Below are 23349 nucleotides of genomic sequence, written 5' to 3'. Positions count from 1 at the left end.
TTAGTATTACCTCGTATTATTAGATAATAGATCGTATTAATAGATAAAAGTCGATGGTCTTCTAAATTTTATTTTAATTTAATAATACGCAAAAAAAGGGATTTTATTTACAAAATTTTTGATAACCCCACTTTGACATCAAAAATGTCGAAGCGGTATAACAAGTTTATTTTATAATTATTAAAATGTTTATTGTTGAGTTGTGACGTAGACAAGAACTTCCTTTGAAAATGAAGATGACATTTTTTTTATATCAAAACTGGAAAACCAGCAGACGGCCTTCTTGATGGAAGATAGTACTGTCGCCCATGGACATTTTCAACATAAGGAATGTGGATATGTTCTGTTAAACATATTGAAGCACACCTTCACCTGATACCAAAGGCTCGAATAATACCTACCAATCAAATTACTAAGAATTATCGGGCTTGATGCACCATAACGATCTTCATTTGTCTACTAATGAAACGTGAACTAAAAATAAGCCGATAAATAACTTCCGCGTGCTAAAACATTTTTGGTATCCAAATTAAGAGTAAAAATATTTCTGTCATACAACGTTTCAAAAACATTTGCGTTAGCCTTTGAGGTGACAGCTTAAAAGAGTATAAAATTCAGATTTCATTTTACAAGTCTCTCGGGAACTAAACGGTCATCAGAATTTTAATTAAAGAATGATAAATTTTAAGAGTTCTGAAGCTAATATATACCAAGGAAAACATGAGAACTTTTTAAAAATGTATAACCCCAAAAAAATTTTTTGTAAATATTTTCAATTATGCTGTTCATGTGGAGAAAATCAATTATCGATACTTGTGTAATTTCCTCCGGGAGTGACACTATTAAGTGGCAATCATTACCACCAGAAGTAGTGACAAAACATATATAAACGGTTCAATTTAAACAAACGAAACATAACATATTAATTTATTAATAATAATATATAAACAAAGAAACGAAATTTCATGAACACAGGAATTTACTATAATAATAATAAAGGTATATTCCTAAATGATAAAATACAACAAAGACCCTTTTCCCGTGTGGAAATTTATATCGATGTACAGAAAATAATTAACTCTTTAGACCCTTCCAATGTTTAGTAATTTCCGTTTAGAGTTTACTATGAGAACATTATCAAGTTACTTACCTTTTGTACAAAAATATTGCAAATATGGTTAACAATAAATTGAAAATCTATCTTAAACAGGCATTAAGAAGCCGTTTTCGTCAAATTATCTTTCTAAGGCAATGTGTGATTATTTGCGAAAAGTACCACCTGAAATTAAAGGGTAAAAAACAATACCTGGTGGTCGTTTCAATCCGCACCTCTATTTAAAAGACATTATTATAGATATCCTGTGTACATTATGATAAAATATTTCCACTCTTTATTTTACAGCACCTCTATAGTAATATAACATAAGAGGAAATCTATATAAAGGAAAGTTCTCTATGAACTGCTCAAATATTATGTACATTTATGTTCAATGAATTCTGAATTTCTGACGACTTTTATTGTACATTACATTATAATTAATTTACGTCAGAATACGTTGTGATAACGTAGATGACTATGAGTATCATGATGAGGAGTTAGTCAGAAGAAAGAGGAATTAAAGTGGACAGAGCTTTTGAATTATTTCAGTAATCGTGTAGATAGTTAATTGGTCACTAGTTGCAAACAATTGAAGAGATTGTCTAAACGAATTCAAATAAAAATTAAAAATAAAATATCACCGCAAAAACAACATATATTATTTTATACATATTATTAATTTTGTAAAAGCCCTTGTGCATACACGTTAATTATCTTTATAGGTTATTTGCTCGGTATTGCAAATAGTAAATAATTTAGTTTCAACTTGTAAATATGAAAGAGAGAAACACACAATGTCCAAGAGTTTAATTATGATATACGATTCGATCTATCTTCATTTAATATAAGTTTTTTGTCCGAGGAATGATATATATTGTTGAAATTTCTTTATTACGGTGACATTGTTTTTAAATAAAAGAGTTTTGTTGCTATTCTAATTATCTATGCTATAAAACTGAATCGTTTGATTGATTTAAGTAACAAACTTATCTAAAGCAATACTGATTTGAAACGCAAAATTATTAGTTCAATAGTCTATTGATCGACGGCGCCTATTACACGCTGCAGCCAAAAGAAGCAAGTATCGATGAAAAATTGTCTCAAAATGGAACAAAATTTTCCCATCGAGTGCTTATCTTACAAGTGCTGCTTAGACTTTTATCCAAAACCTACTTCCAAATATATTAAGCTACAATAAATATTCTTAATTTTATGGCAACAAATTTGACGGTACTAATGTGACAAGAAGTGACAAGTTACAGTAGTGGATCCAAAAAATACAAGTGTTTTTTGCTTATTCTCTTACATAGATTATTAACCGTATATAGACCCGACTTAATTTGATCTATGGATCCGGACCACATTAAAAGAAACCAGTTTTAATTGCTTTGTACTAAAAAAATTGTAAAAATGAACTTTGAGATCAAACAGGTCGGACTCAGTATAAAACAAGTTTCTTTTATAATTATAATAAAATATGAGAAAATAACAAAAAAAACTATTACGTATATTATGTATAATATTTTCACGTATGCTATGTACTGGTGAAAATTAATTTCTTCTGTACTGTGTTCCACCACTAACTGGTAATGAATATCAAAAGAAGAAGGAATCAAGCATTACGTATAATGTTTATTTATTAAGATTTTTTTCACACTAAATATAAAATAAACGCAAATATTAAATTGAAAACACAATAATGGATTATATAATTAATAATGTTAAAGTTGTATGAGGGTCTGCAACCAACACCTTTCTTAACCTAAATGTAATTCCCACCTGCCCTCGATTTACCTTTCTGACTAATAGACGAGATTTTGATGACCACAATATAGTATTAGGTAAAAATGAATTTAAGAATGTGAGACCTTAAGAGAGAGAATAATAGGTTGATGGTCATGAAGATAATAAAAAACACGTAGTGTTTAATACGGTGACAGATTGAAGAATGAAAGACTTGTCCGGTATGGTCCTGTTTTGCGAGAAAATCACCGTAATGCTGCATAACAGGACTATGAGCATAGTTGTAATTAGGTCTGAGAGGAATGGGCTGACCCATCTATTGATGAGCTCATTAGTTGTACTATAAAGATATGATTAAAAGAAGATGTTAGAAGATAGATTAAAGTGAAGAATTAGTATTTACAACACCGATTACATCTGTCCTGACATAAAAAGTATACAACATTTATTTTTTTCAATGCATTTCTCAGTATTAAATATGTAATAATATAATATCTTCAATTTAAAATTTTCAGGCAAATGAATTACATTTATTCTTTATCTAGCAGTAACACTAGCATATTTAAGGTGCTATATACACATATTCTCTATAAAATTCTTAACGATTTTGATCAATTAATATCCTGATATATAATAAAAACTGAACGTATATAATATATATAAGTTCTTAATGGCTTTTGATAGCGTTGATGATTGCCGATATTAAAGAATGAAATAGGTGAACAAACAAGCAATTATAAAGTGATTTCAAATGAAATCAGCTCCTACCATTGACCTTTTTATGTTAAACTTTTTACACGCCGACAAGCCTTTTAGAAACGGATCATTTAATGAGATCTAAGATTTTCGCGAGTTTTATTCATTTAAATGAAACTAGTATTATTCGGATATACTACACGGATTTTATTATTTAAAAAACTACATAATCCCGACGTTTCGGTTACTTTGCAGCAACCGTGATCACGGGCAGACGAGGTGTGAATGTCTGTCAGTTGGTCCTTGTTATTTATCACCTACCGCCATCGATTTCTTAATTTTCTGGCGTACCGCTCTGGATGCCGGCAGAATGCGCTTACGGTGTCTTGAGGTCCTGCGGTGTGGTTACGGACATGGGATTTTATATTTTTAAGAACGGGGTCCCAGGTGTTTGATAGATTCCAGCCATCTTCTCTATTGAAATTGGGATGTTTTTTAATTTCAATAGCCTCGCGAATTAATCTCGGTATATACTTGTCTTCCCGAGCGAGGATTTGAGGTTTATCAAACCGAATGTAGTGGCCTGGTTTGTCCATTGCGTGTTCACACACTGCTGACTTCGACGCGCGCCTGTTTTTGATGTCTGAGATGTGTTCTTTAACCCTTGTACCGATGCTCCTCTTCGTCTGTCCAATGTATGACAAGCCACAGTCACAATCGACTTTGTATACACTCGCTTGTTGTAAAGGAATGTTACTCTTGATTGGTCTCAAGAATTGGCTCACTTTCTTATGTGGTTTGTAAATAGTTTTAATGGAAACCTTCTTCAAAATGTTGCCTATTCTGTCAGTAACTCCCTTCACATATGGTAGTATCGCAGGTTGTCGTTCAACTGTGGGTGGCTTCAAATGGTTCTTGCGATGCTGGCGAGGCACGGGCAGGTTGTTGATCGTGAGAGCATGTTTTACATGCTGCAGCTCGGCCTCTAGGTGGTCAGCATCACAAAGATGTTGGGCTCTCTGTAACAAAGATTTGCCAACGGTAGCTAACTGGATAGGGTGGTGGTGTGAGTGCTTGCTGCAAAGTAACCGAAACGTCGGGATTATGTATTTTTTAAATAATAAAATCCGCGTAGTATATCCGAATAATACTAGTTTCATTTAAACGGATCATTTATCATTTTGCGAATCAGTATACAAAGAAAAACTAAAAAAATTGACTACATAATTAAAAGCAATATAATGCTCATAATATTTCATAGTCTAAAATTCGACCATTATAAAAAAAATATATCAGTATTTTATATTTAAATCAGATTCCTATTTGTGAACGGTGTCAAACTTAATATTTTAAAAATGTAATATTGAGCTTGTAAATATTCAGACTAAAAATAATATAAAGATTGTATTATTTTATAAATAGCATTACCTTTGTAAAAGCCATTACAGATTCCCTTTATAGGAAGAACATTAGGATATTCGATTACAAGACTTTGATGTGCGGCAATTTTTGACCCGGACGGAAACTAAAAAGGATATCTCGGAGATCAAATAAAATTGGACATCTGAACACAATGTTGTCATTTACGACATTTTATTCAATAATGACATAACAAGACGGAACACAATATGAAAAGTTAATTGGGAAAATCTTTATTTAGATTCTGATTTATTTGATACGAGATTTTTTTTATTGCATATTTCATGTTGCAAAGTGTTTTTTTTTTGTATTTAATATATACACAATATATTCTTTTACAAATAAAATTCAAGATTCAAAAATTTTGTGGCTTTAATATTTTTGTTATTTACATAAAATAACACAAGTTAAAAAAATATGAACCCGAGACATGACATTGTGAAAAAGTCTTTTAACTAAAGTTTATATAAGTTCAAATAGTGATTATAAAGTTTAGTTGTATAGCAAAATTATTAATAAAATACACAAATTATATTAATTACTTTATGAATATCAGAATTTTAATTTAGATGTAATTGAATCACATTAATTTCTGGAACCAAACTTCGATGACATTTGGTGTCGGGACAATTTACGATTTGAACATAAATAATACTCCAATTGAACTTCTTTACCGCATAATATTTTATATGTGTTTCCCAAAGTTAGGAGTTTAGAATATTGTGCGGGTTACAATAAATAGAATTAATAAATAGAGATTTTAATGAAACCAAGGACTTACGTACTTACGTACATCCAAAAGCACTGCCTAGAGACAGATATAGTACAATCGAGACAGTGTTTCTGATATATCATATAAAATCAATGCTTGTTTAAAATATAAAATGATTTTTTTAAGATATATGACTCAACAATAAATGCTGAACATTATGAGAAGGTTTACAAAAGAATTTAATTTTTTTAAACATTTAACATATTTATTACATAATTGAATATTTTATATTAAATAAACAAATTCGGTAACCGGTTCGAAAAAATTGATGGGATATACTTATATACATTTAGTATTCATATATACATATATTTACATCAACTATTCTATCAAAGACCTTGATATCACTGCGTCAATAAATCTAAAGTTTGAGCACTGCTGTCCCAAGACTTCTTAATTAATAAATTCGTCTGCGAACAATTTCTTAGACAAAACATTCGTTGTCCTAATAATAAAATCGCTAACATTTAATGATGTAATTTCAGAAACATGTATTTGTTAACAAGGAAATGGTTGGCTGTTTCTATATTATTTATAAAATTATTGACTTCTTATTAACAGTTAGTTAGTTACAAGCATATTTTGTGATATTCCGATAGTTATCCTGAACTTAATGGCTACAACATCAAACAAGCGAATAAGAAGAATCTCCCACGTAGAACCTGAAATACCAAATGAAAGTATCTTTGTATGCTATATGTTCGATATATTAATTTTTACCTGAAATATTTTGGGGTGTTGCATCAAGATGCAGGTTTGATATAGTCAGCTTATGTAAAGCCTCAAGTGAAATAAGTAGGATATTCCTGCAGCAGTATTAGCTCAACAATGTCATGAGTATTTGGTACAAATTTAAAAATTTTAGGTCCATAGATTTCTTATAAGGAGCTACTTCAGGAGCAACAAAACAGCTGAAGTCCTTAAAAGAACTGCAACGATATTCTTCAACTATAATAGATTTGCGGAATATTTAGAAAAGGTAAAAATATATACTAATAATATAATAACTCGTGATGTAGTCAAACTCCTATCAATAGGTTCCCACTCTGAGCCAGCGCTATTCCATCACCGAAAATAAATCAGTAATGTCCTGTTCCGTAAAATTCTAAAAATAGTAAAGTAAGTAATAAGATTTTAAAAAATACAGTAACAACTAATAAGCAGAACGGTAGCACCTTTTTGAAACGACACATCCGTATATAAATATTCTAAATTATATTAATTTTATCGATATAATTCCTTTTTTTTATTTTTACCACAGTTCGACTGGACTGGATTACGTCCAAAAAGCGGGATAGCGTTTGCCTGGAGGCCATTAAAAGTTACTATTGTTCCTTAAAACTCTGAGAGTGAATTGTTTAAAAGCTATTGTTACATTATTCACAAGTATATACGAATTGAAACAAATTATATATATATATATATATATTTGAGAAAATGGATTTAAAATAATGAAATTTCATATTACTCATCTTGACGCTGATAAAAAGCCAGCACTTGATAAACAATTAATTAGAGATGAATCAAGGAATTATATTATTTCAAATTAGAATGATTCATATAATTTGTTTAATGTTTCTATTATTTTATTTTTCTGACAGCTGGGATTTTGTGCCTTGATATATTGAAAACAAAGTAGCTTTCGAATCCACTGGCGCGTATTGTGACGTCCTCTATCTGAATAGGACGATAAATCATTTCGGTGGAGTCCAAAACAAGCCGCCCTTTAAACTGCTACCCTTTGTTTTAGGGACATTTAAACAGATTTATGTCATAAACCTCTTACACACTTGATTTGTTTCATATTTGGCCCATTTTTTTCATTTTGCAATACGTTCAGACTCCTTTAAAAACAAACAAAAGGAATATACTTTTAAATGCTTTGTTTGAATATTCTGTTTACGGGTATAATATTTGATTTAAAATATTCACATAAAATTATTGTATAGAAACCTTTACCGATTCTGAGATTTTTTTTATGTTTATTATTGAAAATTTAATTTATAATTAAAACATGTAACAGCAGATTACTGTCGTTATTTTGGTAGTGAATGAAATACAGAGAAAGAGAAATAAAATATTTTACGCTTCTCAAGATATACAATGGAAAAATTTGTATTCGGTTGAAGGTTTCCCTGGACTTTATTGTGTTTAAATATAAGTATTCTATTCTATAAGAAAATTTAAGGAATATGATCTTAGTAATTTTAAAAACTACCAACACTGTGCTCACGATTCACACAAACACAAACTTTGAAATGTTCATTTGAAAAGCCTCTACATTTTTTGGTATCGTATGTTTAGCTGCGCTTTTTTGATATACGATATACATTCTAACAAATCATAATTAATAATTGACTTAACAATTGGAAGTATCAATTTACAAGATGAATATTCAATTCAATTCAATTCAATTCAATTGTCCTGTTGCCCTCGTCTCGCTTATTTGCGGTGAATAGATTTTTCCGCACTTCTCGCAGCATTTATTAACTACTTGGACATCTCTATTTCTACTATTCATCTCTACTTTCAACTTCATCTATATCAAACCTGAATAAATAGTGTTATGAACTTCAGCACAAGTTATAATGTTTTGAATATAAATAAATACAGTAATTTAATGAAAGTGAAACTCCGTAGGCTTACTCGTAACTTTAAAAAATCCTAAGCATTTACTTTTTTTTCTGTTCTTTTAAAACTTTACAAATTTTCAGGTTTTCACTATTTATTTATTATCTTTAACTTCTTAAAGGTGGTTTATGGTCGTTTTTGTATGTACTAGAGATTTCTTTTCTAAGTGCTGGTTCTTTTACAAAACAAACATCATTTTAAACGTAAATCTTTATAAAAATGTTACTTGAACACTGATATTTTAAAAATAAATACATATGAAAAATTATATATTGAAATTTTGAGCACAATATTAGAATTGCTTTGAAAATTTTGTTTTTGATTTATGCTGTAATTGGAGATCGCTTTAAATACTTTATAATTTAGTATTAACTTTGTAAACCATGACTTGCTTCATGTTTCAAAATATATTTGAAATGTTCGTGTGTTAATTTTAATTTCATGCAGAAATTTCTAAACACTAAAAGGGTTGAAAGTGTTAACTATTTCCCTTTGTGTCAACACAGAAAACGTTTTAGAGTTTTCACTCATTGGAGGGCTTAATTTTGACACTTTACGGCGTTTTTAATTAAAAATTATTTAAAATGAAAAAAATTTTGTTTAACTTTTATGCATTGAACTCAATTTGGCTTATTTGAACATTTTTACAAATCTTTTCCTACTATTATAACGATTTAAAAGTTTCGGAGAACCCGGCGAGCTCTCGGTCACAATAACTTAAGTTATATTTTTTCTATGACATAAGTGTAATAATCTATATTTACATGTACAGCTTTTTGGGAAGAATATTAAATGTATTTTATTTATTGTCTATTAACATTTCTAATCAGCACACAAAGTATCACAGACGTCAACAGTTTAAAAGACTCCTCTTCTGTAAACTTCCAGTCTTTTGAATTTTTGATGACTAGTCAATCCCCGAGAGTCTTGTAAAAGTTATTTGTAAAATGAAAACCGAATTTTATGACCTCCGCTAAACTGTCGCCTCAACGAAAAGTTCCATTATCTTTTGTATTTACTAGAAGAAGGGTTATAAAATCTTATATGAAAATCGTGACTCTGTTTCTTCCGACTTTACAATGATTAAATGTTTCTATGAACATTATTTTTTTAATTCTTAGAGAAACAAAACATTCTCTTTATGCTTCTTAGTAAAGTATAAACAGATTATCAGATACATTCCTTTATGTGTGTAATAAATCCCAACGAATCTCAGTAAAACAAAGGACTTTATTTACAGGGGGCGGAATTTCTGGACTCTATCGAAAATGATTAATTGCCTCGTTCTCGAGAGAAGGCGATACAGAACGCTTCAGTGATTTTGCACATTATTTGTATCTTAATACTTTATATTACTTATATTAATTAATCTTATAACTACCACATCCTATCAAGAAATTCTAAAATTTGGCATTCTAGAACTTTAGAAAAAATATACCATATTTGCTATTCGTTGTGCCTACAATTAAAATCGAAATTGCGATTACCTTACGAGTAGAAAAAAAATATAAATATTTAATAAAATATAAAAGTGCTTTATGGACAATTTTTTTTTATGTTCTGAAAAAAATCTGTTAGAAGTTTTCGGTTCAAAAATATTCGTGTCACAAGCCTAATTTGTATTTGTAGTTGTGAATTTGTATAAAGTATTTATTCACATGTAGGTAATTAATTGTTATATTTGCTCTTTAATCAACTGTCTTGATTGTAGTAAATTAAAACCATCATAATTGATGAAGTTATCATAATAGTTACCCTGCCGGGAGAATTACAAGAATTTTCTCTTTAACTTACTCCGTTGTTCCAGTTTCCAATTTTTAGGAATCAACAATAAATGCGCACATAACTATAAATACTTTTACATAGCATCATACAAAACAAAAGCAATCATATGTCTATATACTCGACCACATTTGTAACCGCCGAAAGTTTTTGTTTCGACCCTTAAAAGTTGATCCTTCAACTTAGAGTACTGAACTGTGTAAAAACGATTTGTCACGAGTTCACCTGAATTGAAAGTTTATTTCGGTGGAAAAAAAATAATTCTAGACCTTCGCCACAAACATCTCAACAAAAATTTATTACTTTGAGATTTATACCTATACATTTCCCATGTATATTGTAGTATAGGTATATAGAAATATTTGTAGCCTGTAGGATGCTCTGTAGCTAGATGATACGATGATATCGCTAAGACGATGGGGAGAAGTTTTCCGAGAAAAGGTGAAGATTGAAACAGGTGAAGAAAAGTGCTGTAGGAGAAGTAACAGCAGAACTCGACTGATTACGCTTGATAATAATGATGAGGATGAGTTGGAATATTTTAGAAGAGGCTAGAATTAAATTGGTAGGAATGAGTCTTATTAACAGGACACACAATAAATTTTACTTTAGAAATTCGTTATATGGATGATTAGAAGATCCGATAGATTTTACCAGACACAGACCAGCCCAGTTGTATGAGTCACTTGATGTTCTTATTAAAGGTGAGTGTAACAAATGGGAGCTCATCCAAACATACTAGGCGACAATATCGGGATATAAGGTTTAGGTTAGGGCTATCAATTCCTGCTTAAATGCTGGTTAATAATAATTTTAAGTTAATAAAAATTTATCCAACGAGCCAGACTATTCAGTGTTTCTAAATTCATTCCCTTCAGTATTAGCTCTTACAATATTTCAAACATTAATAAAAAAATACCAATTTGCATGATAATTTCCTCCTCTAAAAAATTGATAATAATGAGATCTTTCGCAAGTATTCATTTAAATGAAACTAATATTTTCGGATCACTACGCGTAATTTATTATTTAACGGGCAGACGAGATGTTTACCGTGATCACGGTTGCTGCAAAGTAACTGAAACGTCGGGAGTATGTAGTTTTAAAAGATACTAAAATACGCGAAGTAATCCGAAAATATTAGTTTCATTTAAACATTGATAATATTCGCGCATAAAGTTACAGCAGTCCGATCAGAACGATCATCTATATATTTTATGAATCTCTCAAGTCTTAACTACCTCTCAGCTACGAAAGTACCTTAAAACGATAACTATTTGTTCATCCCCGCCATATAAAAGTTATTAAAATCAGAATATCTAGTGGAAATCCAAACATTTTTATTATTATTTTATAAAAACAACAAACAAGGAAAACACAATAACTTATTTGTGTACACAACCTGCTAGCTTATAAAACTATCATAATACTTTTTATTTAAACGAATAACATTACATTTCTTTCAGTTCACTCTCAACTGGTCACACACCTTCCCTTTGTTTACTTATTTTATTTTTATTATAATTTCGATAAACACACATCACCAGCACAGAGATTGCAGCTATAATTTTCCATAATTCGTTAATAAATTAATTCACTATTTACTAATTAACTAATTCAAACTTATTTACTTGCGCTTAGAAAGGCAAATGACAATATTAAATAAAAACAAAATGGCGAAAAAAATATATGAACAGTTCATCGACCAATCAGAGAGTCCCGTTTGCATTGACAATTAACGCACTTTCTATGACATTTTAAACGAAAAAAAGGAAGCAGTGCCTCTCGAATACAACACATGCGTAGGTTTTACACACACAAATGGTAACATTTTCTGCATACAACACGGGATTTGTAGATCGTCCTTGAGATCATTTGTATGGAAAATAAGCACAGAGTAGTTGTGCCTACCGCCGCACTGGCTGCATAGCGGCGCTAGCAGTCAGCAGCGGCCGATCGAAAATGTTTCGTTTCATATACTTTATAAATGCACTTTTAACAAATTGTGAATCAAATGTATTTCGCAATATATGACTAAAAGTATGTAAGGAAGAATTAAACAATATAGGTATAATTGTTATATGGGTAGGGCATGCAGTGCTTATTTGCATCTATGGTGTGCACGCCGTTGCTCTAGAGTCTAGACTCTACATTTCACTGCACAGGAGTAAACACTCCAGTTTCTGGTTCGGTAATGCTTTTGGTGGTGCTCAAACTATGAATTATTTTTTTTTCAGCTTAGTCTGGAAATTTTGGGAACCTACATTGCTCTAGAAGTGTTAAGCCGAAGTCAGTTTTCAGGGAGGTTTCTGCCCTACCGAAAATACAACCGCCATCTTGGTCAGAAATATTAGAATGGCCGTGAATGATAAGTTATGCTACAGCCCTGCCCTGCAAGGCTATAGCAGGGCGCAAGTTTTAAAACGCCGAGGCTGGGCATCAACGGTCTGGTAACATTTTATTACGTTGAAAATTATTTTTTAGAGTCCAGCCACAAATATTATTACAAAAAAGCAACACTTTTTAGCGTGCTTAACATTTAACAGTATCAAAGTTTTAGTAGTAGTGATATTAGTTTAATGCATTCATAAAAAAGCATGAAAAAATGTGTAATAGAATCAAAGTGGTCTTCTTTAACTAAAATACAGTCAATGTATATTTAAATGTCGAGATTGGCTGTCAATAACAATTCGTATTCTTTCTGTGGGTAAAATCTTCCAATAGTATGGACTCCGAATATTCGGAAAAGGACCATTCTTGATTATTAAACTTTGTTAAAAAAAGTAACTACTCAAGAGTTATCTTAATGAACTTGTGCCGATGTTTTGATTCTTTTTCACAAAAATATTTCATTCATATAAGTTCATTCACTCCTTCACAACTACCACCTCACTGAAACCATTAAAGAAGTTGGTTAATCAAAGCGTTCCGTGAGCTCCCGTCACGTATTGCCTAAGTTGTTTTTACTACTCTATTATTTGTAAATTTGTCAGTTAGGTAATTACTATTGCCACTCTCATAGGCGCCCAGTCGTGAGTTTTCTTTTAAAATTCAAACATTTTGTTTAGATGCCATCTTCCTCTCTTGAGATAAAATATTTCGCTTTTGAACAGGAATTCTTTGAATTATGTCCCATATTACCGAATACACCAAGAGCCCGGTATATAAATCCTGGGCTCTTGATGTTGTATTCGGAATGTTTGTACATTTAACTAATTTTAAGCAAATAGTGGATTTTAAAAATTGTATGCTACTTACTTTATATAATACAATCAAACCGATTCGTTCCCCCCTCCCCCCCACCCGTCCCACCCGTCCCGTCCCAATATATTACCTATTTTGATAATAAATTAAGAAATCACAGTGAACAGCTTAGTTAAAAATCAAAGTAATATTTTATTTATTTTAATAACAACGATATGTACACATAGCTTACGTAGAACTATATCGATAGTTTCATAAAATAACTTTCCTACATTTAAATAAAATATAAAAAATGTATGAAAAATATTATTACATAATAATTAAATTTTATTAATATACTTTTAATACAAACGATGCCACAGGATTCAATAACCAAAGAATTAAGGAAATTTCATCATGCTAGTTTTAAAAAAATAATTAAAAGAGTTAACTCGCAAACTGAATCTCAAAGATCAGTCTACATATTGACCTCTATGTCCATCGACACTTTATTGTCAATAGAGCGTATTTTTTCAATTCACAACCACGTAAATTATGTTTTGACTTTTGCAAATACTTCACCATTAGAATCGTGTTTTTAACTTGGATTGAAGTCCAAGAGTCCAAGAAGACCAGCAGTCAACATGTGAAATGAAAATTTTAATTTTATTCTACAAATAGAGTATGGGTTTTTGTTCGATTTAGATGGATCAAGGATCACTGAACTTCAGGATAGCACTTCCATGGTAGAGTGAGAATGTAAAGATTACACGGTCAGCTCGTGAAGACCTTGAAACCACAGTAATGGCCATGACTGTTCAGCAGAGAGTCCTCCACGTCATCGCTTCGCTTCAGCCAGCCGATGAAATAGAAAGACAATTTGTTTAAGAATATACGAAAAAAATATTTATGGATTTTGAACTCTGTTTAATATTGAGTTGTTTTATAATGTAAATATAACAAAATCGCTGAAATGATTATATTTATAGAGGTATAATTTACTTAATAGTTTTCATAGAAAGATGAGTTATATTTTAAGAATTTTTATACTAACGTTCTTATAAACATAATAAAAGTTCTGTCATGATGCATGTAATATTACCACTTTAGAGAGGCTTGTTTTATTGTAGCTCCTTATATTTTTATATAAATAAGAAAGAGCTTGTCTATTTACTTTAAGGTTTATCGTGAAAACAAAGAACGCTTGTTCAATGAACATTATATGAATAGTTTCAGCATTACTTTAACGTTGGCTCGAATCGATTTCATGGATGACTTCACGGCTTCGTGTTAACATAACTACCTGCATACGATAAAAACAACTCAGAGTTTAAGAAGAGAATTCAGGAACAGTTAGCGATGGTTTAAAGGTATACATTTTTTATACTCGCAACAAAATTGTGTCTGTTAAAAATTATTGTTTTTAATTTTAATTCATTTGTATTATAGATGTGAACTAGTCTATTTCTAAACCGATTTTCATCGTTTAATTGTAATTGGTAGTTGATCTCCAGTTGGAACCGTACTGTTTATTCTAAAATCGAATAATTGAATTAAACATGAGACGTGAGACTCAGAAACCACAATCGCGATGTTACATTTAAAACGAAATAAAGTAAAATCCTTTATTTTTTTTACTATTTTATACTATTGGATCCTTGGAAATAGAAAAAGGATTTTTAAGATTTTTTTATATACTTTTCTCGTATTATTTACTTCTACTAAGATAGTTCAGTATCGCTGAATACTAATTACTTCTATAATTCTATGTAACTCTAGGGTTATAAAAAAATATTATTTATATGTTAATGTTTGTATTTTGTAGATGTATATTATAAATAACATTTACAATATTCAATAAAGTTCTGCTTGCAATGTAAATAAAATTAGAGCACTTCACCTATGGTATATTTTCAGTTAATTCTTATACAATTTGTGTAACCCATTCTATTGTAAAGTTGTAACTATCAATTTAGGGTATTCAGTTTTGTTGCTGAATTATTTTAACTTGACGGCAATGATTAATAGTCGAATCTCAGAAACGTGGTCATTCATTACAAAATTTCAAAATACGTTATTTATTTTCATTAATGCATTTTATTAACAAATATATTATCTATTGATACACCTAGGGCGGAACAATTAATATCTGAAAGCTTTGAAACAAAATTAAAGCTTTTATATGCTCGACTGTATTTGATTGAAAAGCTCCGGGCCATTAAAAGTTCCTATTATACGTCAAAACTCTGAGAATGAATTGTATAAAAGCTATTGTTATATTATTCACAATTACACACGAATCGGGAATGTATTTTACCATTAAAACATTTTGCCTAAAATTAAGAAACTCCACTTTGGTTAGTGATTTTAAAACTACAATGAAAAATGACACGATGGTATGTTGACTGCATTGCGTTAGTAATTAAGGGGCTCTTTATCAGGATTTTCTCTTTCCTATCTCGTGTCATGCCATAAATTCATGTTTGCATAAAAATTATATATCACATGATAATTGTAAACACTTTTTCCATCTGTATTTTTGTTAAACAATCACTATAATACTCTTATAAGACTTTTATAACGAACAGTCAGAATCTGCGCCGGCAAAATTTTGTCAAATATTTCCCAACCAATTTTTTTCATTTAATAATCGTATTGCGACATTAAATTGTTATTACTAAGATCTCTTAACGAAATACAAAGTATTTTTTATCGTCCCTTAGTTATTGAAAAGTCAAAGAAAATGCTCCAGCCGCAATCCAAAACAATTTTTTATATAAGCAATAATTCAATTCGGACACGTCTTTAATCATAAAAGTAAAGTTTCAGGTGAACTAAACAAGAAACTTTTTGGTCTTCAGTAATTATTGTGTTTTATCTCTGAAATTACTTACTAACAATAATCATAAATCATTCATAATAGCACAAAAAATATTCAATAGCAGAAATGAAATATATTTTTTCCTAGTCACAGAACAAACAAAAAGCTATTTGTCAGATCACGACTCACGACACCGACAGTCTTGTTTCTCACTTCATTTCATTGATTTAGAAGGAATAAAAATGAACTATTTGTTTGGAATAGAAAAAAAATTGTTAATTGTTCGAAGCTACATTGTACATTAACTGTAATTATTTAATGTATAAACTTCACCACCATAAACTTTCTATGATAATCTTGAGTAAGTAAAATTGATTTTCAGTCCAAGTCTCCTATATAAGCATTTTTTTCAACCCGCACCACCTTGCGACCCAGCTACGAAGGAACAAAAATATAATAGTTTTTAACAAATAAGTGTTCAAAAAATCCGATGCTATCTCATCCGTGGTTAGTATTCCAGGCAGCGTCTCGGACACATCACCGCATGTAATACGTACATCCCAGGGACAAACACAAATGTAATTTCCCCGGAGACTTCCGCGACGCCTGAAGAGAAGGCTGTTGTGTAATTATATTGTAGACATAGCCTCCTATACAATAAACAAGTTATGAAAAAACACAGCTTTTATCATCAGATATCAATAATAAAATCAATAATTATATTTAATATACCATGTATGCTATATTAAAATATGCAAGTTAATATCAAGATAAAAACTCACTTCCTTTTCAAATTTTCATATATTGTTGAGGTTGAGATTAGTTTTATGTTAAATGATTATATAAATTACTTCTTTACATTAAAAAGTTGCTGTTAAATAACAAATTTTGCGAGAGACGTAGAACCTACAACATTTAGCAACAAATTGAACAGCAGTTACTTTACAAACCCGCGCCGCACGAAGGAACCTTATTCTGCGGATCGTCCGTCCAGCTTGATTTCATGGCTGACTTCATTCAAGCTGCAGCTATCGATGTCGAGCCATTTTAAAAATACCGGCGCAAAAATACGAATGTTTGTACATTTTATTCTTTAAAAGGCCCCCGTTTTATACCGTTCGGATTTTCTGGAGTGCATTAAGGCAAGAAAATTTTTTTTCGCTTTTCACATTCCTGCTGTGACAATACTTAAAAAAAATATTCAAGCATATCATTGTGATAAACGTATACTCATTACTCATATCACAGGAAGCAAATAATCAGGAAAACAATATGTATTTTCAAATTAAACGTGGTTTTCTTTTAGACTTGACTGAAACTAACCAGTCTTTCATTTTCATCTGACAAACTTGTCTGAGATCCAAACAACAGCTTTAATTAAGCTCCACAAATACGTGAAAACGATGCACGGCGAATAAAAACAGGAACTACCTTCGGGAAATTAATAGGGATGTCAAAACCGATGATAATTTCAAAAAATTATCGATAAACTTATTAATAATTTCGATTCTTTCATGAAACAATAATTAAATACAAAATTTAAATGAAATTAATTCTACAACTTTCACAATACTATCTTATTTTTCATAATATGTATTTAATAAAGGTAAATCATTATAAGGTGATGAATCACTTGTACATTTAAAATATTTACACGGGAGCATTTCCAACGATAATGGAAAAATCCGTTGATGCAAACATTGTAAACATGACATCCCTGAACAAATGGTAAATTAAATAAAACCCGAGGGGAATGCAATCAGTTGTTGCATCCTTGTTATTGGCCGCTGTGTATTCACAATCCAGCAGTCAGTTTATGCTTTTAGTTCTGGTTCCTTTGCAAAGATTGTTGATTACTGAGGTCGTTGTGAGTCGATATGGGAAAAATTCTATTTGAGATAATTACAACGCAACGTTTGTAGACTAGATTGAATACATCACCCACCCGTAATTATAATAGACACGTTTGATATTTGATATTGAAATCAATCAAGTCGGAAATCTTATAAGACGTTCACCAAACTAATATATCAAGATCTAAATACCAACGACAAGGCGATATTAATATTATGTAATTAATTCCTATTCATTAATACGTTACCAGTTCGTAAAGAAATTGATAACTTATTTGAAAGAGGATACTTGTTTTTTGTATCGATAGTTGTAACAAAGGATATTCAAATAGATTTTTATTACTTTTTCATAATCCTCTTTGACTATTAAATATTTTTTTACCAACTTAACAAATGTATCTCTGTAGGTGAATTTTTATAACAAAAAAAAATTATGCACATATTTAAAACAAGGGGAGTATCAAAAATCTTATGTAAGAATTATAGCGTGTGTCATTTAACTCAAACTCAGTGACTGTGTTCGACTCAGAGACTTTACTTAGGTTTTTTTAACTTTTATGTTAAGTTAAATTAAAAAAGGGGCACTAAGGAGGAATGCACAATCGTCATCATAGAAGAGGTATTTCTTGTTTAAAATGTCAAATCAAAACTTATAACGACTTCACAATTTTATCCTTAGCAACCGAAACTGTAGTGTTACGTGAGGTGTACTAGTTATATAATATTATTCAAGAAATAATATTAAAGCTCCGAACGTGCCTTTAAATCAATTTCACGGCTCCGAGGATCCTTGGACAAAGACTTTTGAGGAACTGTTGGCGGTCGAAATATTTTTCCTTATTGAATGTTAGATTAGAACGTTTATTGAGAATTTTATTGCGACGGAAAAACTTCTTATTTACGTAATTCGGTTTCATTATTTTGAGAAAAAAATATATATATATTTGTCGTATTCCGTGACAGGAATTTTCCCTTTATTTATTTTTTTAATTTCCCGATGATGATCTCTCTGATCTTCCAATCAATCGACGTCAAATGAATCAATAAAATAAAAATAACAAATCAATACACATTTCCAAAGCGTCCTTGATACATTTTTAACCACTTCAAAATATCTGATAAGATTTGTTTTCACCACAATGCTTTGTTTGAGCAAGCGTCACATAACTAATATTTACTTTTTGATAAAATATTTATATCTGGATGTTATAATACAGTGAATGACACAAGTGCTTTTATTATAACTTATTTTCTCGTTGTAGAGTAAAATATGAAAAGAATTTATTACATGCTTTTCAATTATAGTATTCTTGTTCCAAACACTACATCATTTTGAAGTTCATTACAAAGAAAACATGAAGACTATACAGCGTGTTCATAACACATACAGCTATGCGGTTAGCACATAAATTAAGTTAAATTAAATGAGACAGCACAATTTCTGTCGTTCCAAAGCACCACATACGACATTATAAAACTCAAGTGGTATTTGCGAAGTTTTAACCATCCCTGCCAAGAAGAATAATTTCCGCTACTTTATATAAATTTCAACGGTTATTACACTTTTGAGAAAGAGAATACAAAACTTTTAAGGAAAATAAAATGAGAGTTAAACAGCTAGTATAAGTTGGCATCGTTTTTATGTTAGGACGTCACGTAGAATACACGTATATACATTATAAAGCTCGTAGCACCTACTTACTTGGACACTTGCCCAATTTTTTATCTAACTTTTTATCTAATGTGCCACATAAACTTAGTTGTCATCTGTTAGCACGGTCTCTGCGTTCGGGGGCGGAAAAAAACTATGGGTTATAAAAGTTTCTAACGATTTTATTATTATACACATAAATAGCTCTCATATAAAATTTTAACGCAATATAACTTCTGTTGTATTATGGAATTATTCTTTTCTCTCTTATTATGTCAAAATCTAAATGTAAGACTTTTTTACTTGACTGTATATCGTTACTGCATTCTTATCAATATTATCTATGGTTCAATCTAAGAGTCGGTTATAGAACACGCTGGTATTTTACTAACGAAATATGAATATAACGTTGTTCTGTTTTGTAATAGTATTTGTAGATATCAACTGTTTATATGTGAATACAAGGCACAAGGACGTCAAGAGACGGAATATACTTCTGAGAAAACTGCAAAGCTTGGATTATAATTTACAAAATTCATCACAAACGCAAACATGGAGCGAAACTCTAGCTGATGCGTTCGTGAATCGAATATTCACGTTCAACGCGAGAAGCAATGAGGGAGGAAATAATAGCAATGACGGAACATACAAAAGGAATTTATTTGTGAAACCCTTTACCATACTAATCGAATGGTACAAAGCTAATATATATGATAAATATATAAAGAATATCACGATACGAAACAGCGTCAATAACTTTACGCTGTTACAAAATAAAACGATCGATTTTTCGGACAATCCGAAGAGTGATGTGGAAATTATTGAACCAGCATACCGCGGAAAGATGTGTGATAATTGTAGAGATGCACCTGATGACATTGAAGTAAAAACCGATAACCAGTGTGAAAACGGCTTAGAAATGGATGACAGTGGCAACTGTGTTGACAAAAAAGTGTCCAAATTTATTCTGGCCATTCCATATCAATGCCCTATTGGTTATAGACGAGACTCGCACGGATACTGTAGAATAACGTTGCAATAGTTAGTATAATTGTATTAAAATGTTAAATAATGATAATATTATTTTTTATTGTGATTCCTACAATAATACAATAATAATATTCTGTAAGATTTTATAAAAAGAATTCAAGTTAATAATTTTCATTTCCATAAACAGATATCACGACATAGTTGAACTGTAAAATAAATAAACGATTTGAATTTAAGCCGATCGAAACGAATCATCTGGCCCCGAATGTTTATTTAGCCATCACAAAGTAATTTCTATCGTGTACCAAACAAGTATTTTACGTCAGACAATCGACAGAGTCAATTTCACGGTGTGCTGGCCACCAAAGAAGTCCGGATGTACCTGGGATCAAACGGACATTCGGAGAATGACGGTGAACTCACTCGATACACGTGAACCAAAAAATAAGGAGACCAAAATTATACTGATCAAACATTATCTATATGACCATGAAATTGTTTCTAGTAATTTTGTTTTGTTTGTTTGTTTTTTTATATAAATTAATAATAACAGTTTCATACAACCTAAAACTACATTTAATTTAAACCCTAATCCCTGAAAACATATCAGTAAATACTAAATTGAATCACGATGTATTCGAGTCACCGGAATACAACTAAACTTATAAAAACGTACTCAGAGTGTTATAGATATTAGACCCTTTGAATACTTATAGGAAAACATAAGGGAACAATTAATTTTACGCACCAACGGTAACTCATAAAAAGTTTCTTTGAAAAATATACGCTCATTACAATAATTACGAAAAGGCAACTATGTATATATTGCACAAAGCAACGACAAAAACTCAGAGCCCATAAGCTGTAGCACATGGCACTCATTAAAAGTTTCTTAGTTTTGATTAATTACAGTCGCGCGACGAAGTGCAATTTGTTAGGAAACTTTGTCAGCAATTCGCGGCCTCACTACTGAATCGTTTATAACGGAGGCACAAAGGTCATGTTTTGTTTTATACCTCAAACTTAATTAGGCCCGGGATTTTACTTATCAGTCAGATTTAGATGAACAATTAGCCACAATGGTCTTCACATTTTTATTCGAGGAACATAGAATAAATAATTAATAAAAATTACATGACGAGTTTTATAGATTTAATGTCTAACGCGAATTCCTTTGTATTTCAGGTTGAGAAAACACGAAAGTTATGCGTCGGAAACTCGTGAAGCACAGGTGCTAATTACGACTTTCCTACACCAGCCAGCATCACCTGAACCCCCTCACCACATTTATTACTTCGAAATACACTGTAACACCAGAATAGGGTTCTTTTCAAAGGATCTCGTTAAAATGGTAATTTGTTACGTTCGACGGCGTATGAATTAATAAAAGTATAAAGTTATTTATCGTTTTATAATTTCATTTCAGATGATAAATGTTACCTTCTGGTATCCGGTACCGTAGCCTTCTCAAGTAATTCATCTTTAGTGTTATTTTCATCAAAGCGTTAACAACCATCAGATGATAAGGTGTATAGAGGTCCATATTAAAACAATTAAAATCTAAAGAAATTAACAAAGATATGCCAAGCCTCATAAAAATACAGGAGTACATCAGTAGGGGAAGTATGTTAGTGAAATGACCTCGCAAACAGAAAGGGTATTGCACTAACTCACATTACCGTAAACAGTTAACATGAATTGCTCCAAGACGAGTACTGTAAGATATTACACAAAAATATATTCCTAAGGAAAGGAAATATTTTTGAAATGTTTTATACCCAAAGGCAAAAACAATTTCATAAATTTGAATAGGTTTTATTATATTCACTACAAGTCTGGGAAGTGAGAAAGGACGTAGAACATGTTACGTCAATAATGCTAAAATAGATTTTTAGGCAATATGCATATCAAACTAATTATAAAATTGTATCCTAGAGTATAAAATGTATTTAAAATATAGTTGTTTAAACGACATATTACACTGGATCCGAGTTTCATTTCATATTGAATTAAAGGTTACTTCTGAATTCATTGGCTTTTATGTGTCGAGCGAAGCATAATAGTTCCCAAGTAATATTGTGCAAGCACATACTTGGTAATATTCGTGAGCAGCGAGCCCTATAACTGCTAAAATTGCCTCCGCCTTCATAGAAAATATGTGCTACATGTTGAGAGTTAACTTCAATTCACGTTATACAGCACTTCTGGTGTCATCGGGTAAATATTAAATGTTTTATATAAGACCGTTAATATTATGACTGACTTTCTTTATTTTTAAAATATGTTCATATCATACAAAACGAAATTTATATTATTTAAAATTTTATTAACAATATAACTTTGATATATTTTCTTCTTTGAAGTACTGAAAAGGTTTAAAAATAATAACATAAGAGTAAGTAGAAGGCTTCTCTACAAATACTTGGTATTTTCCTTTATTGTAAAAGACTATTTTGTCTCCACAGTTAGGATTTTTGTAACAATCCTAAAACCTAACAATATTAATACTTTAAAGTGTTGGATAAATGAAACTAATAAAATAAAATTTAATATTTATATCTTTTTCATAGAAAAAAAAACGTTTTAATTCTTACACAGGCAAGACCAATCGGCAACTGATTTGTAATAAATTAAGTCGGAAGTCTCTTATTAATAAACAAGAATGTGAACTATCAAATGGATGCGGCAATCATAACTGTATTAATTTAT

At 30.7% G+C, this 23349-nt stretch overlaps 1 protein-coding gene and 1 long non-coding RNA gene across 2 annotated transcripts; both read left to right on the top strand.

The window, feature by feature from the left end:
- Positions 1-19996: 19996 nt before the first annotated feature.
- LOC133320802 (uncharacterized) lies at positions 19997-22591 on the top strand. Its single transcript, XR_009753931.1, has 3 exons — positions 19997-20029; positions 21826-21991; positions 22067-22591. It is a non-coding gene; the product is annotated as an uncharacterized LOC133320802 (long non-coding RNA).
- LOC116769320 (uncharacterized) lies at positions 20008-21210 on the top strand. The gene is made up of 2 exons (XM_061529461.1): positions 20008-20691; positions 20828-21210. Coding segments are annotated over exons 1-2 (645 nt in total). The 5' UTR covers positions 20008-20047; the 3' UTR covers positions 20829-21210.
- Positions 22592-23349: the final 758 nt, after the last annotated feature.

Source organism: Danaus plexippus, chromosome 5 (genome assembly GCF_018135715.1).
Source record: "Danaus plexippus chromosome 5, MEX_DaPlex, whole genome shotgun sequence".
NCBI classification, from domain to species: Eukaryota; Metazoa; Arthropoda; class Insecta; order Lepidoptera; family Nymphalidae; genus Danaus; species Danaus plexippus.
This window is presented reverse-complemented; position numbering and strand designations above follow the sequence as displayed.